This window comes from Sinocyclocheilus anshuiensis, unplaced genomic scaffold (assembly GCF_001515605.1).
Source record: "Sinocyclocheilus anshuiensis isolate Anshui unplaced genomic scaffold, SAMN03320099.WGS_v1.1 scaffold253, whole genome shotgun sequence".
Lineage (NCBI taxonomy): Eukaryota > Metazoa > Chordata > Actinopteri > Cypriniformes > Cyprinidae > Sinocyclocheilus > Sinocyclocheilus anshuiensis.
The window spans coordinates 627135-649363 of NW_015537969.1; the positions used below are offsets into that span (position 1 = coordinate 627135).

The 22229-nt window shown below is 37.3% G+C and overlaps 1 protein-coding gene across 1 annotated transcript in view; it reads right to left on the reverse strand.

The window, feature by feature from the left end:
• Window positions 1-21893, reverse strand: part of LOC107669690 (tubulointerstitial nephritis antigen-like) — a 27566-nt gene extending 5673 nt beyond the window's left edge. The window contains exons 1-10 of the mRNA XM_016462042.1: window positions 21776-21893; window positions 16865-17181; window positions 13981-14047; window positions 8564-8656; window positions 8329-8443; window positions 4630-4753; window positions 4351-4501; window positions 3326-3512; window positions 2522-2567; window positions 1363-1486 (exon numbers count right to left, since the gene is read on the reverse strand). Of these exons, the coding sequence (XP_016317528.1) occupies window positions 1363-1486; window positions 2522-2567; window positions 3326-3512; window positions 4351-4501; window positions 4630-4753; window positions 8329-8443; window positions 8564-8656; window positions 13981-14047; window positions 16865-17174 (1217 nt within the window). The 5' untranslated portion in view covers window positions 17175-17181; window positions 21776-21893. The remainder of the gene's footprint in view (window positions 1-1362; window positions 1487-2521; window positions 2568-3325; window positions 3513-4350; window positions 4502-4629; window positions 4754-8328; window positions 8444-8563; window positions 8657-13980; window positions 14048-16864; window positions 17182-21775) is intronic.
• Window positions 21894-22229: the final 336 nt, after the last annotated feature.

A 22229-nucleotide genomic window follows, 5' to 3' on the forward strand; every position in this document is an offset into this window, starting at 1 on the left:
TGCTGCTGTCCCCCCCCCCACGTATGCCAACTTCATTGGGCTATACAGTGTCCTCTGAACGTCTAGAGCAGCACGAGAAGCGCAGCGTCAGCGAGTGACAGGAGGCCAGGAGAAAAGCCGGGGTTCAGACAGACTCGCGCTCATATCACCATCACCACTGAAGCATGTCACATTCACAGACACCAGCGGCAGGTCAGGCGAGGTTACTGGAGACATACCTGGGGAACATGGCCTGACCCGACCGTGCCTCTCAATGTCTAACTAAACAATCACTGTCTGGGAAAGACTATAGTGCTTCTGTTTAGCTCAAGAACCACATTTATGCACAGCAGGAATCTCTGAGGCACATTTGTTAAAAAAGCTCAATTTTTAGAGAGACTGTTTCAAAAATAAAATAAAATAGTGGTCTGAGTTGTATTTCCCTTCATTTTAACAAAGTAAAGTGAATCTTTACTATGTAATGTCATGTAGTGATGCAGTGCTATTAAGGTGTGTTATGTTTGAGTGAGTATAGCAAAACCAGACAAAGGCTTTGAGGGGTGTGTGTCTGGGGGTGGGACTGGAAGGCCAGTCATCCAGGTGTTTTGTCTGCAACAACAAAAACATGTCTGCACGGCAGACAAGTGGGGCCATGATGGAGTTTATGTCTTAAATATGATCAAGTCCCTTCAAGGCAAGTTAGTTCACTTCACAGCCATCATGGTGATGCCCCCAGTCATGTAAACACAGCTCCTGTCTGCTTAAACGGGAAAGACCTAAATCACTAAAACTCTTTGTCTATATTACATTTAAAATCTTCAGATCTTCACTTCAGACCAGAAGAAAGTCACATCCTTAAAAAAACGTACTTAAAACGAGATTAATTTACAAGAGTAAAAACTATATTTTATTATTGTACAATTTGTCTTTATAAAATGTATCTTTCTTACCCATATAGTAGATTGTTTTATCTCAATTAGTATTTTTAGTGAGGTAAATTAAGTCTAATAAGTCTTAATTCTAAATAAACTGAAACTTAAACTTAAAAATAAGTCTGAATATTTTACAATTTTAGTTTTTGCTGTTTTACCGTTGTTTACAATTTTTTTGTACATGTATCTTCATTTATATGAATTTAGAAACCCAAAGATCTTTCTATATCATCTATCTATCTATCTATCTATCTGTCTATCTATCTATCTATCTATCTATCTATCTATCTATCTATCTATCTCTATCTGTCTGTCTGTATCAAAAATGACAAATGGTAAAAAGAAAAAGAGATCTTTAGTCGTCTAAGAACTTTCTCTGAAACACTGCCAAATACTCATTCCTCTTGCTTCCACCATTAGATATGAAAGGTTACGCAATGCTAGAGCTTACCCTGTTATCCTGACAGAGTGCGTTGCATGTTTGCGAGACTGTGACGGTTTGTGGTAATTGACATTTGTATGTCGGTAAATTCCACTCTTGTACACAAAGAAATCCTCATGGACCTCCATGATGGCTAAAAAGGGAAAAACAAATATAACATCCATTATGTATCTTTAAGTACACCATTTGAAATACAATACAAATTACAGTAGAACAGCAATTAAATATAGAAGTCTTGAATTTATGTCCAAAAATACTTGATCTCCATCGTTTAATCAAGTTGATCTTTGACCTTCAGACATCATTGAATCAAAAGCTGATCCTTCATTCTTATCACTCACAGTCATACTACAGGAAATACTATGGCTGCTTTAAAAGCTCAATTATGTAATATCCCACAAGCTCACCCAAACATCTTGTTCCCTTGCAGATCAAAGTGAGATCAAAGTGACCGCTACTAATTGTATCACAGTTCAAATAAGCTCAAATCCACATGGCATAAAGACCCATTGCTTAAATTCACAGGACAAAACTTTCGTGGGTGGGTTCCCGCAGCAACCCTCCCGAGGACAGCCATGGTGGCATGTGAAGAAAAGTCACTCGGGTTCAACATTCTGGAAAACACTGCATTATAGGAATTACCTGCACCCTCTCACACACTTTGGGTTTTTCCAGACATTACTAGGAGATCCTAAGCAGTAAACAGAGTCTAATGAACACACACACTCCTGCACATGAAGACTATATTTTCATCTCCTGTTTCTCAATATAAGCCAGAGGTTAGGCAGAATTTTTGCAAAGATTAGAAGTGAAATCTGGCGTAAATCCAGTGCTCCCTCCTGTCTGGAACAATACAAGAGAACACTGGCACAGGATCACGGAGCTGCTCAGAACAACGCACAAACACACACCCTCATCATATCACTGCAGGGGACTTTTCTCAAGAATTCACTGCGCATATACTGTATGATGAGTTTAGGCTTTTTGTCCAAACTAAATGCCGTATGGGCGTCTACAACCTCCATGGTGACTAATATGACATAGACTGATCGTTGCTGACTGCATTAACAGTCATTAAGCATGTGCTTTTTTACTATTCTTATCCTCTGGCTCACAGTATTGTGCAAACACACACACACACACACACACCAACTGGAGAAATCCATACCTTGCACGGGGCCATTATCCATAATCTCTTTCATAATCTCATTCTCCTGTGAGTGGAAAAGCAACATTTCAGTTAACAGCATACTCCAGCCTAATGCTATTTTTACACTGCAAATTCTGCATATATATTGCACCATGAAAAGAAATATGCATTTATAATGAAATTACTGAAATAATGATTGTTTTATATACAGTATGAGCAGTCTTAAGCTGCATGGGTAAAAACATTTTTGTACACATAATAAACAGTCATGCTTCCATATAAAGTATTACCACACTGAATTGTTTAATTGTTCATCGCATTCCTTATTCACATCTGTGAACGATATATGATCTAAAACATGCCTAGAGACATATATATGACCTAGACTATGCATTAAACAAGACAAATGGGTGGTAAGATATGGCTCAGGGAGAAAATACGTTCAACCATGACATGACTACTAATGTAATGCCTCGCCAGACGGTTGAGAGTTATTCCTCCCTTTGGCTTTGAGTTGAGAGTATGAAGAAATTGAACACAGAAAAGCACACAGATGCTGGGTGTGAGGAGAAAAAAAACAGTAAATCACTGATGCTTTAACCATTGGTATTAATTATGTGGGCAGAGGTCTGCATGTTTTACAGAGAATGTCATTCTAACGTGTCAGAACATACGGAACGCCTGATTATACATGAATCTTGCTTTCCACTAAAACATCCTTTAAACGAGCTAAAGTTACTTGATATAAGGTAATAAGACTTATTGTAAATTCTGCTTGACTTATTCGATTTTCTGCTTGATTCGAGGGGTCAGCTGACTTACATTGGAGGACAATCTGTATGGTGGGGTTGACTGGTAGATATCATTGTGGTAGCTGTGGCTGTTGGGACAGTGCGCTGTGGCCTGCCTCTTTCCCCGGCCCACCGCTCGACTTTGCATCATACAGCGAGCCACTTCAGCAGGAGTTTGCTGGGGCAGAGAAAATGGGTAACACTCCTCTGTCACGACTCTGAGAGAAAAAGACATATTTAAATCAAAAAGATTGCCTGATATAATATTCTAATTATGTTAATGTTAACTAATGTATGTTAGTATACATTGCAAAAACGATATGATGTCAAAGTCAAAGTATTATTTGTCAGATGTGCACCATCTTCACATCTTTGATATTGTGCGTAAACATAAGTGAATTACCCTCTTCTCCTTAGGTACCACCAGGCCCCATCGATACGCCCACCGGAGCAGCCACCCTGATGACGTGTGTCACAGGAAATCAGATTCTGAGGTGACAGCTGTGCTGGGGCGGAGAGAAAGGGTAACACTCCTCTGTCACGACCCTGAGAGAAAATGACAGATATTTAAATAAAAAGACTGTATTTTTTTGTCAGATGTGCACCATTTAAAGATCTTCACATCTTTGATGTTGTGTGTAAAACATAAGTGAATTGTTAAGTTTCAGTCATGGTTATACATTCTGATTTTTGTATACATTTAATATTTCTGTGCTATCTGCCTAGGGTTCTCAGTGCTCAGAGAGAATTCGCAGAGCGTTACGGAAGCAACTACGTCACACCGATGAGAAATATGAAATGGGTAATAAAGTGTACTACAAGAGAGGGGATTGTCCAGCGTGGAAAGGACCAGGAACGGTCATTGGTCAGGATGGAGCAGTGGTATTTGTGAGACATGGAGGGACTTGCATTAGGGTCCATCGTCTCGGACTGAGAAAAGTGAATACAGAAAGCGAGGATCAACATGCCACAAAGACTGATGTTGTGAACGGCTATGGTTGTAGTCGAATAAAGGGAGTTTTCCACTAAGTTGTATTTGATGACTAACAGAATTACCCTCTTCTCCTTAGGTACCACCAGGCTCCATCAATACGCCCACCGGAGCAGCCGCCCTGATGACGTGTGTCACAGGAAATCAGATTCTGAGGTGACAGCTGAGGGGTCATGTGACCCATCGACTGAATAGAGATCCGGTCTGATGCAACAGCTAGAAGTGAGTCACAGGGTTCACATATCAGCGATAGCACAGAGGACCTGCATTATATAACATACAAACAGTACTGTATTCTGCAGTGTTCTTCTGCTGTGGTCTGTGTCGTGTCTTTTCTGACTCACCTGCAGTTGAGAAAGCCCAGGATGCATTGCAGTTCCCCTGGTCCAAGGGCTCGTGGATTTTCCCTGGCCATTTGTCTACTGCGTTAAAGTAACTTGGCAGATGATTGTTTCCATTCATATTCATCTGCAGAACATAAAGCAAGATTAAATTTTTTTTTCTTCAAAGAAGTGACTTTTATGGCTTAAAGGGGTCATATGATGCTTTTTTAAAGATCATTATTTTGTGTATTTGGTGTAACAGAATATGTTGACATGCTTTAATGTTCAAAAAACACATTATTTTTCAAATACTGTACATTATTGTAGGTCCTATATGCCCCGCCTCTCTCAAACGCTTCGTTTTCTACAAAGTCCCTCCTTCCGACAAGCGCAGTCTGCTCTGATTGGCCAGCTGACCCAGTGCATTGTGATTGGCCGAACACCGCAAGCACTCGTCGGAAATGTAACGCCCCTTACCATAATCGCGAGCTTCATCTTTCAAAATAAATGTAAAGACAGTAAATAATGTCATTAGTTTTACCATCAGTTCAAGCCCAAAAGGGGAACAGACACAGTAATGAGGCAATACACAAGCCGTGGTTAAGACAGCTGACTCTACTGTGATGTGACGCTGTCTCTCTCTCTCTCTCTCTCTCTCTCTCTCACACACACACACACGATGCACAAATGCGGTTACTGAAACCACGCCTTCTTTCTTTGCGTGCACATTTGGGCGCATTATGCAAATATTCCCACATAGTGACCTAGATATGTGGGGGCGTGTTAGAACGAGCCATTTTAGGGGGGTGTGGCAGAGTCTTAACGTTGATAAAGAATATCTCTTTGGTTTTGAGACTTTAGTCTTTGCAACTTCAGGGATCTTATCTATTCACAAACCGCTTGTAACACTCCAAAGAGAAAGGAAAACTTGAAATCGCATCATATGACCCCTTTAATGGTGGTGTTTGGCATTGAAGACATGAATAACAGAATAAAGATTTCCATAAATGCATCCATGGTGTGATTATGAGTGATTTTGGTGGCATAATACAATCATTTCCATATGTATTATTTTTCACAGGACCAGTCTAGGTCTCCAAAGTCCAAAACACTGTATAAAGCCTTAGTGTGGTTATATAATGGTGATTTGTTCATTTTGTGGGTTTTCAGAAGTATTCCAGTGGAAAATCCAGAAATCTTGAGTTTCCAACTTTTTACGTGTTCCATCAATAATTAAAAAAAAAAAAAGTCTAAGTAAAATCCAAACATCAAAATAATCTAATTTATCAGTTCAATGGTCCACTTTACATCTGGTATTAATATTTTTTTTTTTTCAGCTCCAGTCTTTAGTGTCACATGATCCTTGAGAAATAATTCTAATATGATGATTTTGTGTTCAATAAAACATTTATTATTATTATCAATGTTGTTAATAGTTGATAATAGTATATAATATTTTTGTGGAAACTGTAATTTTTGGATTCTTTGATGAATAGAATGTTAATAATAACAGCAACCTTTTTGTATCGACACAGAATTTATTTGTAGTCAAACAGACATTTTTTGTAACACTATAAATATCTTTACTGTTACTTTTGATCTATTTAATGCATCCTTAGTGTATAAAAATATCAATTTATTAAAAAGAACTTACTGAACCAAAACTTTTGACCAGTTACGATCCTGATGACTACTTATGATCATATTTCATTGAATTGAGGGTCCTGTTTACATCCGTAATTAGCCTTCCTCTTATGATTGGAATAACCAAAATTGATGTTAATACCAGGTATGATCATATAACCCTAAACCTAACCTTAAAAGGGTTACATTCATGCTTGGTCTACACCTCCCAAATCTATAACTCTCCCCAGACCACTTTCAGTTATATTTCACACCCCAAAATTTCATAAGTCCTGAATAAGGAATGTATTAGCACTTTCTCTCATAAAGGCTTCTGTGCGCCTTCTTCTCCCTCTTTGGTAATGCACAGCTGCTGATTGTTGTCCTCCTACATTCCAGTCTGTGATATCGTCATGATTCTCCCAGACAACTACCAGATATAATCCTGTGGAATGCAGGTGCTTGTCAAACGTCCGGCACTGCAGTGGTGAATTGTGGTGGTTAAAGGGCCCCTGAAGGGCCACTGCTCGCAGCAACACTTGACCCAACAGGAAAAGTGAGCACTCATGCTGAGCAAAGACAAGAGAATACTCCAATGAGAAAGTAAAGAGTGTGTGAGAGTGTGTGCGGCACTCAGCCCACTCATTAGTGCATGCCGAGTGGGTTTTAGACAGATACAGGCTTCATAAACGAGTCGGGTGGAGACGTGTTGGAGGATGTGGGTTGGAGAGGAAAGAGAAAAGAGGAAGGGGAGGAAGATACGGGTATGGGTTCCTATCTAGTGAGGGTACATTTTGAGACTATAAATTAATTGCACCAATCAACAGCATCAAACCATTTCCAGCCTTCTCAAATTGCGGAATCAGCTCTTATGTAACGTGTTGGTGTGGATCACTGGCAGCTTTTTGCAGAGAGACACTGAAAGCCTCAGCGAGCCACATCAAATAGCACACTTCCAGACAGACACATCTAGGATGCATTCACTGCACTGCACTGCAACCAGCTGATGAATAGCAAAGATCAAACTGCAGTCTGATTTCCGAATCCGGCCTCTTATTCTTGCTTTGATGATTTCTAATGGCATACGGCATTGCGCAGAGCGTGAGAGCGGATAATCAAAGAGCCGTCAATGGGCATAAAAATTAGATGAATAACTTGATTCTGACTGGTCAGTCGTGGCATTCTGGGAAAGCTGGGAAATGTCTCAAGCACATGATCTCTTTATTCTTACAGTCAAGTCAAATCAATGTTTTATGTTCATTTATTTATTTAGTAAATGGCTGTGAAATAAACAGACATTAAACACAGCAAATTGTTTTCTTAAGCAGTACTTTTTTTTATCTTGTTTTCCAGTAAAAATATCTACGTATCCTTAAAAAATGGCAAATTTCCTTTTTGTATAAAATAAGGAGACTTGATTTCAGAGATTCCAATTCTCAGTATTACCTAGTTGCTTATTAGCATGCCTATTATTAACATATTGGCTGTTTATTCGTACTTATAAAGCACATATTCTGCATGACCCATCTACATCCCTACCCAATACCTAAACTAAAAACTAAAAGTCATAGTTAATGGTGTGTTAAAAGCGAGAATTGAACCTAAAAATAAAGTGTGATCCTTTAAGTTTATTTTTAATATCTAGTTGAATGTTTGGGGTCAGTAAGATTTTTGAAAGAAAATCTTTTACTCAGCAAGAGCACATTAAAATAATCAAAAATGACCGTAAAGACATTTATGATGTTACAACATGAATCATGTATCACATATGGCATAAAATGTATCATGTTTTCCAAATATTTTAAACATTAATAATAAGAAATGTTTCTTGAGTGTCAAATCATATTTCACAATATTACTGTTTTACTGTATTTTTGATCAAATAAATAGAGCTATAGAGACTAACATCATTGCATAACAAAACTAACATCACAAAATGTCAGTATGTATACAGTAGTAAACCTATGTGAAAACTGATTATTATATATTTTTAGTGGAAAACAAGACCAAGTAAACCCTTTCAGGATAATGTGATGTTTCGCTTTGCATCTGGGTCCTGTAATAATGAACATCTGACTAGCTGCAGAAGACTCTTACCTGGATCTCATTCATGTTCATAATGGTCCGTGAGGGGCGTTGTGTGCCCAGACGATACCGCAGACCTTCGTCCAGCGTCATACCCCAGAACTGACTGTAGTTTGAGGCCCTCCAACTGTATGGGTAACAAGAGAAAGAGAGTTAGCAGGAAAGAGGAATACACTTTTATTTGTGCACTTGTTTATATATATTTAATACTAGTAACGGCAGACTAGATGGGATTCCTGATGCTTACCCATAACCTCTCCTGTTGATTTCCTGGATCATGTCATCCTCTATCAGACAGGCATGATGCTCACATTCCCAGCGCCCATTTTGACCACATGTGCTGCGGGAGACGAATAAAAACTGTTATTGAACACATCCAGAAAATGTACAATCTATACAAATAAAGTACAAAATAAGGCCTTAACAAATACATGAAAAAATAGTCAGTGAAAGGAAGCCATCTTCACAAATATTGCTTGTCAACCTCAGGATAAAAAAGTAAATATTATATAAATTTCTGGTTATTTGATATGAGGTCTGCTGTTTTTAATATTTAAATAAGAATCTTTAAAACTGTCGACCCCACCCCCCCTTTTTGAACATAGACGTGAAAGTGCACTATTCAAACTTAAATTGTTATAATTCATAAACGCTTTTGAATACAGACCTAAGGTTGGTCTCTTTTTAAAGAAGACAATCTGCAGATTATTGCAGAAGTGAAATCATTTAAAAAATGAAAGCATAAAAAAGTTATAGAAGTTTAAATTTACTGTAAAGAAAATGTACTGTAAACGGAATAAAATAAATATTTTATAAAATATGTTTTAATCCAAAATTGCTATAAAATTAAAGCCATATGTCTAAATAAGTTGTGTTCCAAATTTGAAGTTGATAAAAAAAAATTGAGGTTCCTATGCAATTTTGTTTAGGCGTTATACCACAAACAGCCACCGGGTGCCATCCAAACTCCATTGAATTTTTTTGATGCATTTTTCTGTCACAAATGTATTAATTGCTCTCTCAATATTATAAACATACCACCAAATATGGAATCTTGAGACTCAGACCTTTCCAACTATATGTATTTTGTCAAGATTATGACAAGCTTTGATTCTAAAAGACCGTAATACGTTTGGAATATGACACCTCCCATTAACGGGGAGGAGCCCGCTAAAAGATTTTAAAGTACAATTTCCATGGTAACGCAGTGTCTGATTTCAAAATGGTTTTCACAGGATGAATTTGGAGGTTTTAAGCTTTCAAATGATATATAATAGTGGTGTGTCCCTGTTTGCTTACAGGGACATAAATAAATAAATAAAAAATGATGCGTGGACCAAGGTGTCTGAGATTGTTGGTGTTCCTGGTGAGTTGCTGATGTGCATTAACGTTATAGGAATAATAATATAATAAATAATAGTATAATAGTCCCAGTTGACTTTTAAACCTGTAAATCAATTTTCCGGATTATACTTACATTAAGTAATGTTTATACCTGATTATACTTGCTTAAGTAACATTTTCAATGCAGGACTTTTACTTGTATCAGAGTATTTTTACAGTGTGGTATTAGTGCTTTATACATTATGAGGTAAAGGATCTTAATACTTCGTCCACAACAATATTTAATGAGGTTAACTTATAACGTTACCCTGCTTGTGGTCAGTCTGTACAAGATCACAAGGGGTTAAAACTGTTCAAAACCCTGATGTGTGCACTTAAAGGCACAATATGTAAGATTTTTTTATTAAAATATCCAAAAACCACTAGAACAGTGTTATATATTTTGCTGACTTGTGTACTTACATTATCCCAAATGTTTCGAAGAATGTTTAAATCAGAGAAATAAGCAATTTTAACTAGTGACACGGAGCGTGTCCATAGTGTCATTGTGTCACCTGCCAATGATGTCATACATGATTCCACACTCAGTCACGGCGTCATCAAACTACGCCTTTGTCTCTTTGTTTATTTTGAATACGCACCCTCTAGCGGCGAAAAATTACATATTGTGCCTTTAATGTGAAAGATTATAGCAAAATGCAGGTGTGAGTTTATCAGTTAATTACAGTCGAGTAGGTCAAGACCTCTTAAGAGGTTACCATTTTAAGTGTGGGAAATAAACATTTTTGTGCCTTTAAAATGATTTAAAACATTTAATCATGGTTAATTTTATGTTAGGTAAGTCATGGGACTGTATTTGTGGAAAGAAAAGTGACTTTAAAGCCCCTCATTGTTCTTTCATTAACAGTGCAGTTTCTGAGGACTGAAGTAAATTGTAGATTAACTTTTAGAATAATAAACAACAGTGTGTTTATATGTGTTTTAAAACAGAAAGAAAATGTAGATAGACGTCAGACCAAACCATAGAGAGAAACAATGAAGCGTTTCAGACATATTCTACATTTGAGACGCAAAACAAGCAAGAGAGAGAAACCGAAAGAGAGAGAGGCCTATGAGCCTTTTAAGGCTGCAGCTCTTGAAGAAATATCCATTTTTAGTCAGTCTGTGCTTAGGGAGGAGGTTCAGGCCTGACGTTTGAGAGGAACGTGGATTAAAAGAGGAAGAGCAGAGGTGCACTGCTGCTGAGAAATTACTAGAGAGCAGCGGGATGAGTCACGAAGAGAAGAATTAAACTTCAGCATGTAACCTGTCCAGCCCATTTGTACTATGCACATGAATGATGCCTCAAATCGCGCGGCAAGGAGAGGTTGGCTATTATTTTGTGTGCTGTTGTTTTTTTATTTGGACCAGTATGCTACAACCTGGCAACCAACGTAGCTATGGGTTTTGCACTCACATTTTTCTCTCTAGTTGCACATTGCAGATCTTGTGACCTCTTCTTTCTGTCAGGCGACACACATTCAAAGTCCTAGTGTTCAACCTTCACACAGTAGTTCAGATTGAGACATAAATTCACACACCAGCGCACACTTGCTGGTTGAAAGTTACAAAAAGGCCTTTAGAGTGCAAAGGTGTCAAGTGACCTGTTGTCAGCAGGAAGCTGAGTTCCTCACTCTGTCACGCTTCATTGTAATGCTCAAAACAGCATCCTGATACAAGCCTTTGACTTGCCCTCTGTAACATGCCTTACATTTCACAGTAATCTCAAAAAGATGACAGCGGGTTGAATGCATGGGCTCCGGCAGGGATTCATATAGGCTAGAGTCTGTGATGGGGCCTATAGAAATGCAATGGCCAAAATAGATTTAGATTGATAAAACTGTCTGCAAAATGTCATTTTCTTTATCAGTATTGTGTTTTGTTTTCCAGTAAAATTGGATAAGATTTGGATAACTGACAAATTATGAAGATTTGACATTCTTCTCATAACTCTAGCACAAAGATTGCAATCATTTCTGACATTATAGCCAGGTGTATGTAAAAGAGAAAGAGTAAGAAAGATACAGTTATACTGAGACACCAGTAGCGCTCATCACATCACTGACTGAGGATCAGATCCTGCAGGAGCCGGTGGGTCTGCGGCTGCTACATGCCAAACGTACGGCCCAGTCCAGTGAGGCTTGAACTCAGGAAATCTCAGGATTACAGAGGTGAATGTGAACCAGAGGGAACAACAACTCCACTGGGACAGCAGCCAGTATTTCATCAATCTCTGCCACCACAGGAAGCAGATCACTATATACAGAAGAACGTAAAAAAGATCCTGATAAAACGAGAACTGAAGAGGGGAGATAACAGGGCAGTGCCAGGAGGTGCCAATCTTGTGGTTAGTGTGATCACAGAAAGCGCCATCACGCCTAACTAACAGATAAAATCATATCACATCAACAACAGACTGAGTCAGACATATAAACAAAAACATCTGCAGACAGAACATACAACATGAGCAAAATATGGGAAAAATATGATTAAAATGCCTTCAACTCAAGATTAAGTTTTCAAGTCAAATATATCTAAATTCACAGAGATTATGTTTTATCATCCTGATCATTTGTACTAGCTTGTAGAATAGCTTTTCTCCTCACAAGACTCTCAAAACCAGCACTAGGGCATTGTAAGTATTGACGGCTCTCATATTTAGGTCTTAATGTGTTCAAAAACAAGTAAATTTCACCCTGTCATAAACATTTGCAATATGTGACCATGTGCACACATTACACCAAAAACAAACAACACTGGAGACGACACCACACTGTATTCCCAGAGACAATACCCATATCACTGCTGTGTGAAAAACCTTTGGAATTGGGGTAAGGCATTCCTGCTTTTCTGTTTTGTCTAACCATCACTAGTTTCTCACAAGGCAAAATACAGTGAAAAAGCACTATCAGATGCATTTAGACCAACAAACATTATACCATCCAAATTGGATGACAAGACAGCATGTAAGCCAACAAAAAATGGAAAATAAAATCTCAGAATCACACTCTACAAAATGCTGGGTTTTCAACCAACAGTTTGTGCAACCTTCTGGGCAGTAACCCAACCGCTGGGTCAAAACAACCCAATCGCTGGGTTTGTCCATATTTTACCCAGCGCTGGGTTGTATTTAACCCAGCATTTTTATACTGTATTTCTTCAAATTGTAACTTAATTTTTTTTATTATTGCGACTTTAAGTCACAATATGCCTTCAAATTTAATTTAATTTAATTTAATTTAATTTAATTTCATTTCATTTCATTTCATTTCATTTCATTTCATTTAATAATTTTTTGAAGGCATTTTATGGGCCTTTTTAGGCCTTTATTTAGCCAGGACAGTAGAGAGCAGACAAGAAAGCATTGGGTGAAGAGAGGGAAGTGGGATCGGCAAAGGACCTTGAGAACTCGGGTGGCTGTGTGCTTTATGTTGGCACACAAATCTTGAGGCTATTGGCGGCAACAGCAAATTAAAATTTTTAAAGCAAATTTAAATTTACAGTTTGTTAAGTGACTTAAACTGGAGAGATGTGTGGAATCTTTCACCAATTACCCACAATTTTCACAGCAAATCTCAGCTGGAGGTCATGTAGCGCACATGAATAGCTCAATCAGCTAGTGCAAATAACTACCTCTTCATGCAAAACAAAAATGCAACAATCCATCACCAAGAAACAGAAGGGTAATTTTACAGCCAAAGCAGTTAGTTTACAGATTTATATTCTATATACCACCGTATATTCAATTTCAGCATACAAAATGATATATTCCCATGTGGTGGTCATTAACTAAGGAGGTTTATGTGTCCACTGACTCCTCAAACAGTGAAAGGGAATGTGCTTCGACCATGGCTGGTGCGACGGATTAGATTCTATGAGGAGAGCTAATCCTAATAGCAAGGGGTTTTGTGTAAAGGGAGAGAGACATGCGGTAAATATTATGGATGTATATGTGCTGTACATTATCCTGCAATGTGTTTGTACCGCTCACATTTTCAGGATCACAAGGGCGCTGAAGGTGAAGCATATGTATGGGAACTCAGGAATGTGTGTAATCTTTTCAGGACCCGAGGGGTCCCACTGTCCTGCCCACTGAAGCAGCCCAGTCAAGACTCTCTCGGTCTGCGGATAAATCCTGCCAACATGAGTGTTGATGTAGCCAAACAATGGACTTGGATTGAGAGTTTCACAGTGCCCTTGAAAAGGCCGTGTTGTCAGTACTATGGAAATGGAACGAAGGAGGAGGATTTGTATATAGCTTTGACTAGATTTCACACTCACCATAAATTACAGTTCTCTTTGTATGTTGCTCCTGAGTGAAACCTGTGGCCGTTCCTTTCACAAGAACCTGAAATCAACAAACAATTATGAATCAGTCTGCAGGAGATTTGAGGAAGAACCACACACACATACTAAACACTTGGATTAACAGTTTGTCTGATGTAGTCTGTGGTGCCCGCAGTGGAATGTTTTCTTGGCTTTCCATTGCTTTCCCAGAGACTCTGCTGTCGTCATGCCTTGACGAGCTTAATCAGAGATTGCCACATTGCCTGGCTGGAAATGGGCAGGCCATCTTTCCTCTCCTCCTAATATACTAAGTACAAACTACAGTAAGAATAAACTAAAAAGGAGTGGATGCATATGTAGGATGTCTACGTAAGACACTATAACAGACACATACATAAAATCATGTCAATAAAAATCAAAGTGCATAATGTCTGCACCATTAGTGGCACCGAATAGAATTACATAACAACACTGGCTCAACCGAATGCTGGAAAATGAGAGGAGAGGAATGTTAAAAACTCGTTTGTAAACAGGGCTCACTGTTTGGCTGGTTAGCATGATTCAGTTGGCCGCTGCTGGTAGATGTTGTAATGACACCATCTGGGCCCAAAATGGGTTTTTCTCCATGAATGACAAATTAAAATATATTCTTAATTTGTGGCCATGATTCTAGTTTTTTTCTCTCGCATGCAGTGTTTCATATGTGGCCACAATTAAATTAAAATGAGTGAACAAATTATTAAAACACCACCCTAATTTAATAAATCATGGGAACAAACTCTTAATTTGTGGTCACAATATCGGTTTTATTTATTTAATTAATCAATACATTTTTTTTCAAGTGACACAATTAAAGATTCATATAATATATTGTAGCAGATGTTTTAACAGTGGACAGTTTTTTTGAAGGGCTCTCAAAAGTGTGACGTGACATTTTCTCCTGTTTGCTGCCTTTTACATTCAGAAAAAGTTCAGGAAAGACACTATGGAAGAATTTGCGTCTGTGTTTGTAGCATGTTCAAATTTTTTTTTTTTTTGTTAAGTATTCAAATTTGACTTGAATTTATTTAGTTTCTCTTTTTATTAAACTAAATTATTTTTTATAGGAAAGTTTCAAGTTTAAACATCAAAAAGCTAAGCTGCAATTGCCCAAAGTCCTAAAAGAGTAGGAAGCATCAGATGTTATTTTTTACTGTAAATGAAAGTGGTTTTCCACTGAAAACATTTATTGAGATTTAGCAACACTCTCCGTATGAGCAATGCTGAGCTGTGATCCGTGAAGTCATACCTGCCCTACAGACATGGTTGTCCCTCCTTTAGCAAACACACATTGTGCACATACCTGTTGTGATCCCTCCCTGTCCGCAGTCACCCTTTCCACCCCCTTTCCTCCTCGTGCATTACAGGCATTCTTTCAGCTGACCTCCATTCATTGCTCCCTGCCTTCTGCTGCCTTGTTCTGCTCTTGTCATGAGAATGCCACTGTTCTCTGCCCATTAGTAGGTCCACGACTGAACATTTTACACCTCAGTGGCACTACACAACCACAGTGAGGTCCATGAAGCAAGAATGGCAGGAAAACATTAACAGGGAAGAATTTGGACTTGGTTTTCCATTATGTGTCTAGAAAATAACGAACCTTTTCTTAACAGTGTAGACTTCAAACATTGGCTGTGGGCCAAAATGGTTCCCTAAGCATACCAATGATTGGCTTCCCATCTTGATTAAAAATGACTAATCCCAAACTATAGATCTTTTCAATATGAGAACAAGATTGAATGTTTCTTGTCATGAAGGAAGCTAAAACAGAATTAAACATGAACCTCTGCCATCTGAGGATCCAAATTGACAAAAAAGCACTAAAAAAGGATCATAAAAGTAGTCCATATGACTAACGCACCATATCTGAAGTCTTCTGAAGTCATACAATAGTTCTATTATACTGAAAATTATATTGTTGTTGCATCGAAATATTGATATAAGCCCTAGATATGCCCATGAGAGGACTAGCAAAGTCTGATTTGAGAAAAATTTATTATTTTAAGGTCAAATCTTTTCAAACGATTTATCAATTGATTCACAAAAGTGTTCTGAATGTTTTGCTCACAAATTATATTGATCTGGTTCTCAAGTTCCCTATTTTCGGCCATATTTGCAATGCTAGCAGCTATTTTGGGCATGCAAGACCAACTCCTATCTGTTTGAGAGGGAAAATATTAAATCTCACAAACTGCTGGCCAAACTCAAAATTAGCATATTTTAAATAGGTATTAAAGGAATAGTTCACCCCAAAATGAAAATTTTGTCATCATTTACTCACCTTCATGTCATTCAAAACCTGTGAAAGTTTCTTTCTTATGTTATACACAAGAGAAGACATTTTGAAGAATTCTGAAGAACCAAACAGTTGTTGGTCCCAATTGACTTCCATAGTAGGGTCAATGGGGACCATCAACTCTTTGATTACCAGCATTCTTCAAAATATCTTCTTTTATGTTTAACATACGAAATTATTTTTGGGTGAACTATACCTTTAACATCTGACATAAACTGCCCCATAAATGCTGTTTCTTATACTGAAATAGCATTAAAAAGCATATATTTCAGGTCAATCCAGGGATTAGATTATCAGTGAATAATGACTTAAACTTTGGTCTGTTAATCATATGAAGCTGTTGTTTGGCTAGAAGACTTATAATATAATATGCCCTAGTCATATGGATAATTTTTATGTTAAATTTACAGTGCTTTTGTGGATCCTTTTTGAAGTTTGAACGTCTAAGTCCCTATTCACTGTGCAGTCAAATACATGGAAAAGAGTGACCAGCACTCTCAGACTCAGCAGTCTTCAGAATTAAGACTTTGTCATTCAACTTACTGGGAGGATATGGAGGAGTTGTTCCCAGGCAGTGGCTCCAGAAGTCAGGACAACAGTCGGACACGGTGCGGTTGCAGAACAGGTCGCAGTAACAGATGGTGTCCAGGTATGGCACAGTGCACTGGTCATTTCGGCCGGGGCAGCAGCCTCCTCTCCTCTGGCAGTAGGAGCCATAGGGGTCCCGGATCCCCCTGAGGTGCAACGGGCTGGCCAGTTCTCTCTTACTGCGGGACTGAGTCCTCGCCGACATTCCCCCTTCCACCAGCAGGAGGAGCGCTGTGATGGCGGCCAGCATCAAGAGCTTCAACATTGCTTATCTGTCATAAAGAAATCAATATATCAAAACATCAGCCATTAGGGTCAACTTTCAAATCAGAATTGAATCTAATGCACCAATACAGAATTATGCTCCAAATATGATTCCAGCAGTAATAACATTTTAACATTTGAGTGAAAACAGAAACAGATGTGTTAGGCAGAGCAATGCAATTCCTAAGGCCGATGGTTTGTTTTGCACTTTCCTTAAGCAGGCTGAGCTCGAGGCTATGAGCCAACAATCTGCAATATAAACATCACTGATAAACAGACGTTCTTATTTTAATAATGCACTCATCCTGCAAACACAATAACAGCACAGCAGTATTCGACGAGGTTAGAATGATCATTCTGAGGAGAAACTGTAAGCACAGTTTTCTCTTGACTTTTGTCCATGATTGAAACTATTATTATCTGTGTGCTTGGGTTTCTGTGGGACGATCCATACATTAAGGTGTGTCTAATAGAAAAGTTGGGGTCATGTGACTCAGGCCTCAAGTTACTGTAGACGTCCACCACTTTTATGTACTTGCTAAACTTCCAGAAAAGACTCACAGCAGTTACTACGTCTATTTAAATATTGTCTTACACTAGGCTCTTCCTTTTAAGAGAAAGCACAAAGGTCAAAATGAACGGCCTTTGCCCACTGACTGCAATGTCTATATTTGATCTCTCTTGAGACATTTTGTCTCATTTATAATATTTGAGCTATGAGCAAACAGATATTCGCAGTACAGTTATCATGTCAACATACTTGGCACCATCATGGATCACATACTGAGCAATACAGAAAAAATGTCTGTGAAAACTTAAATCCATAAACTAACCAAAATATTACATAATCTACGTGGAGTGTTTACATTTAAACAGAATTGAAGAAATGTGCTTCATATTTGATTCAATACGCTCCAAAGCGGTATGTAATTGCTTAATTATTGTGCAAGGATAATTAATGTTTTGCATTCATGCTGCTAATGCTTTTAGTTACCTGGTTTTCTTGGAATCATTTTGGAGAATTTAAACTATAAAACCCAATGGTAAATACTATTTTTTTATTTCTTGTTTACTTAAAAATTGTGTTTGTATTCAAATGTCAAGATAAGATGAATGTCCCTTTAAAATAGGCAAATGGACCTGCTTATCTTCATATTCCAAGAAAGGACACAGTAGCTGACATGGTGGAAATAATGTCAGTATCAAACTAATGGAGCCAAAACTTATCATTGTTATGGAAACAGCTACTTCCTGCAGTCAAAACCAAGGCAGGCGCACAAACAGGGTAAGGCTGTCTTATAAAGGCTGTCCATCTTTGATAACAAAAAAGCACATTTTCATGTAGATTTATACACAAAATGGGTCTCAAAAGCATTATATATGTTAAATATAAATCATTATTTTTAGATTGCATATGTACACAGCCGTTCAAAAGTTTGACATGTTTTTTAATGGAGTCTCTTGTGCTCATCAAGGCTGTATTTATATGATCAAAAATACAGAAAAAAACATTAATATTGTAAAATATTTTTGCAATTTCTAATATTGGTTTCCTGTTTTAATACACTTTGAAATATTATTTATTTCTGTGATGCAGCACTGAATTTTCAGCAGTCATTACTCCAGTCTTCAGTGTCGCACGATCCTTCAGAAATATTTCTAATATGCTGATTTATTATCAGTGTTGAAACTGTTGTGCTGCCTTTGATGAATAAACAGTTAATAAGAACAGCATTTATTCAAAATAGAAATATTTTCTAACAATATGTCTTTACTATCACTTTTTTATCCATTTAACACATCCTTGCTGAATACAAGTATTAATTTCTTAAAAGAAATAAAGAAAGAAAACATTTACTGACCCCAAACTTTTGAATAGTAGTGTATATTTTAACAACATTTCTATTTTGAATAAACACTGTTCTTTTTCACTTTTTATTTATCAAAGAACCCTGAAAAAAAGCATCACAGGTATAAAATATTAAGCAGCACAACTGTTTCCAACATTGGTTATAAATCAGCATGTTAGAATGATTTCAGAAGGATCATGTGACACTGAAGACTGGAGTAATGATGTTGAAAATTCAGCTTTTCTTCAGAGGAATAAATCATAGTTTAAAGTATATTAAAATAGAAAACTGTTATTTTTAAATTGCAATAATATTTCACAAAATTACAGTTTTTTTTCTGTATTTTTAATCAAAAAGATACAGACTTGATGAGCATAAGAAACATTAAAAACATTATTTGATCCCAAACTTTTGAATGGCAGTGTATATATAGATTATATAACTGGCCAAAAGTTTGGAATAATTATGATATTTTAATGTCTTTGAGAGAAGTCTCTTATGCTCATCAAGGCTGCTTTTTTTCAAAAATACAGTAAAAAATAAAAAAATATTGTGAACTATTATTAAAAAAATTTCTATTAAATATTTTAAAATGTAATTAATTCTTTTGGTGGCAAAGCCATTACAGTCTTCCGTGTCTCCTGAAACTTCAGAAATTATTCTAATACTGATTTGCAGCTCAATTATTAATAATTTTTCAGGATTATTTGATGAATAGAAAGTTACTGAACAGCATTTATTTTAAATAGAAATCTTTTGTAACATTATACAAGTTACACATTAAACTGATTTCTATATTTTTTATTTAAGATTTATATATATTTGTTGTCTTCTGAAATAACATATGGCTTTAAAGTTAAATAGCCTTTTAAAGGTCATTGTTTGGGGTGGCCTTCCTCCTCTTTCTCCTCATTTAATTGATCAAATTACTGCTCCTCACTTTCACTGATCCTCCTCCCTGAGAACAATGTCTTAAGATCACACATAATTGTGCTCAAGCTGCCTGTTGTGGTCTCGGGTTAAAAAGAAAAGAGACTTGACAAAGATGAGAGGCCTGCGAGCAAATTACAGAAGTAGCATCATTAATTACCCAATCAGTCCACCAGGCACAATGTCCCCCATACAGACAAAAGAACAGCCCCGGAAACAAAGTCCATTGCTGTGCAGTTTTCTGCATGACTGTGCCTTTAGTTGACCAGAGCTCAGCCTCACACACACCGAAACATATGGCAGCAGTGTCACAGCAGTGAAAGAAATGCTCGTTTGACCCTGTTGTCATGACGATCACTCCGGTAAACATCAGTAATCATGTCATTACAGTAATGTGGATATTTTGGCTTTTGAAGGCTCGCCTGTTTGCTCTCGACGGGAGTGTAGCATGTAGAGACGTGTTGACTTTTACATCACAAACATCCCGTATGATGCTTGATGTGCAGCAGACAGTAAAACGGCTGCTCCTGCACACATCACTGATTTATAATCTGCTGTCTGACAAATGATAAAGCACTCGCTTTCATCAAGACTTACATCAGCGCTTTTGATCACACAAAACTTAACTAATGAGCTGATACAGAAAATACAGCATTATAGTCATATCTCCAATCTTAGTTACATGTGTACAGGTGGTTCAACACAACATACTGACACAAACACCACAATCATAACAGGCTAGAAATACAGGAGGTCTTGTCTTCTGGATATTCATACTTTAACTTCACCTTTAATATTTTAATTTCACTAACAAATATTAAGGTTCATTTGAACAAGTCTTTGAAAAAATGCTACATTTAAGGTTGATATTTAACATATACCTTTGTGGTTGTAGAATGACACTTCATGGACTTTGAGAGCAGGTCTAGAAGCTTCCATATCAGTATCAAATAAAAGACAGATCCTCAGTCTGCTAGGAGACTTTCTAGCAGATTCCATGCTTATCAGTTATGACACAGCTTCTTGAGCTGTCAAAGGAGTATAGCGCAGACACCACCTACTTCTCATTTACATGTATTGTAATACTGAAAGTGATGACCTGAGTGATATTTGATATCATACATAATTGTCCTGCAGTTATTTACATAACTCTTTAACTCTTCATGTAGTTTACATAGTTGTATAAGACACATTTGCAGTTTAAAGACATCCACTAACTCTGTATTATCATATATTTCATATTCATTTCATATGTAATTTATCTGAATGTGGTATCATTCAGTTATGTAATAGATTTAATGAAGTACACTTTTCTGACAAATAACTATAACTTTCATCATGTTACTAAACAAACACTTACTAAAATTAAAACTAAATGTAAAGCAGCAATCTCCAATTAATGTTTGATTTCAAACAGATTATGCATTAAAAATACAACATTAAATTAATCCAACCTAACCCAAAGTTCAGCTAAGATTATACAAGTGTACGGCCTTGTACACAAATAATGATAATGATAATAAAACTACTAAACATAAAAAAGACTAAAGAATATGCCAGGCTTTAAATGCAACACTTGAAAAAGGTTGAAGACTGATGTAGAATATTCTAGATTCAATGACAGCTGAAGTATAATGCTTTAAATTTCATAACTTAAACTACTTTTACTTCATGAAATGCCATTTTTGGTACATGTAAAGAGGATAATAGTGCTGCCGGTCTGCTGCTCTTAACTACGCACCTGTTTGACACACTTGCATGAAAATAGGGAGGGAGGAGGTTACACAGGATTTAAATAGCTGGAACAAAAAAAATCCCCCACCTTGTTTAGTGAAATCAAATCCTTCCTCTGGTTATATCCAATGAACAAAATGTGAGCTGGTCTGTTTCAGCTACAGGTCAAAGTACTGAACAGAGTACTGTCTTCAGCCTCCTGTCTGGCCCCTAGTCACTCTCGGATTTTCCCTCTCTATATAGAGCCAGGACAAGCCCTCCGACCCACCCCTCCTGCTTTGCCCTCCTTCTCTTTACTTTCTCCCTCCCACACATCCAGACACAACACATTTACACACAGACAGGAGTTACTTTAGGTTATACCCCTTTCCTTGAGGGTTTTGACTGCTTGTATCAGTTTGGGGGCACTTTATCTTTCCATGCCACACTTTTCCTGTTGGTTAATTCATTATGGATCATTATGTTATCTCACACCACTGTACTTCTCTTTCTTGTTTTTGCGTACACAAAGGTCATTTCAGAGGTAGGTTCTTCCCTCACCA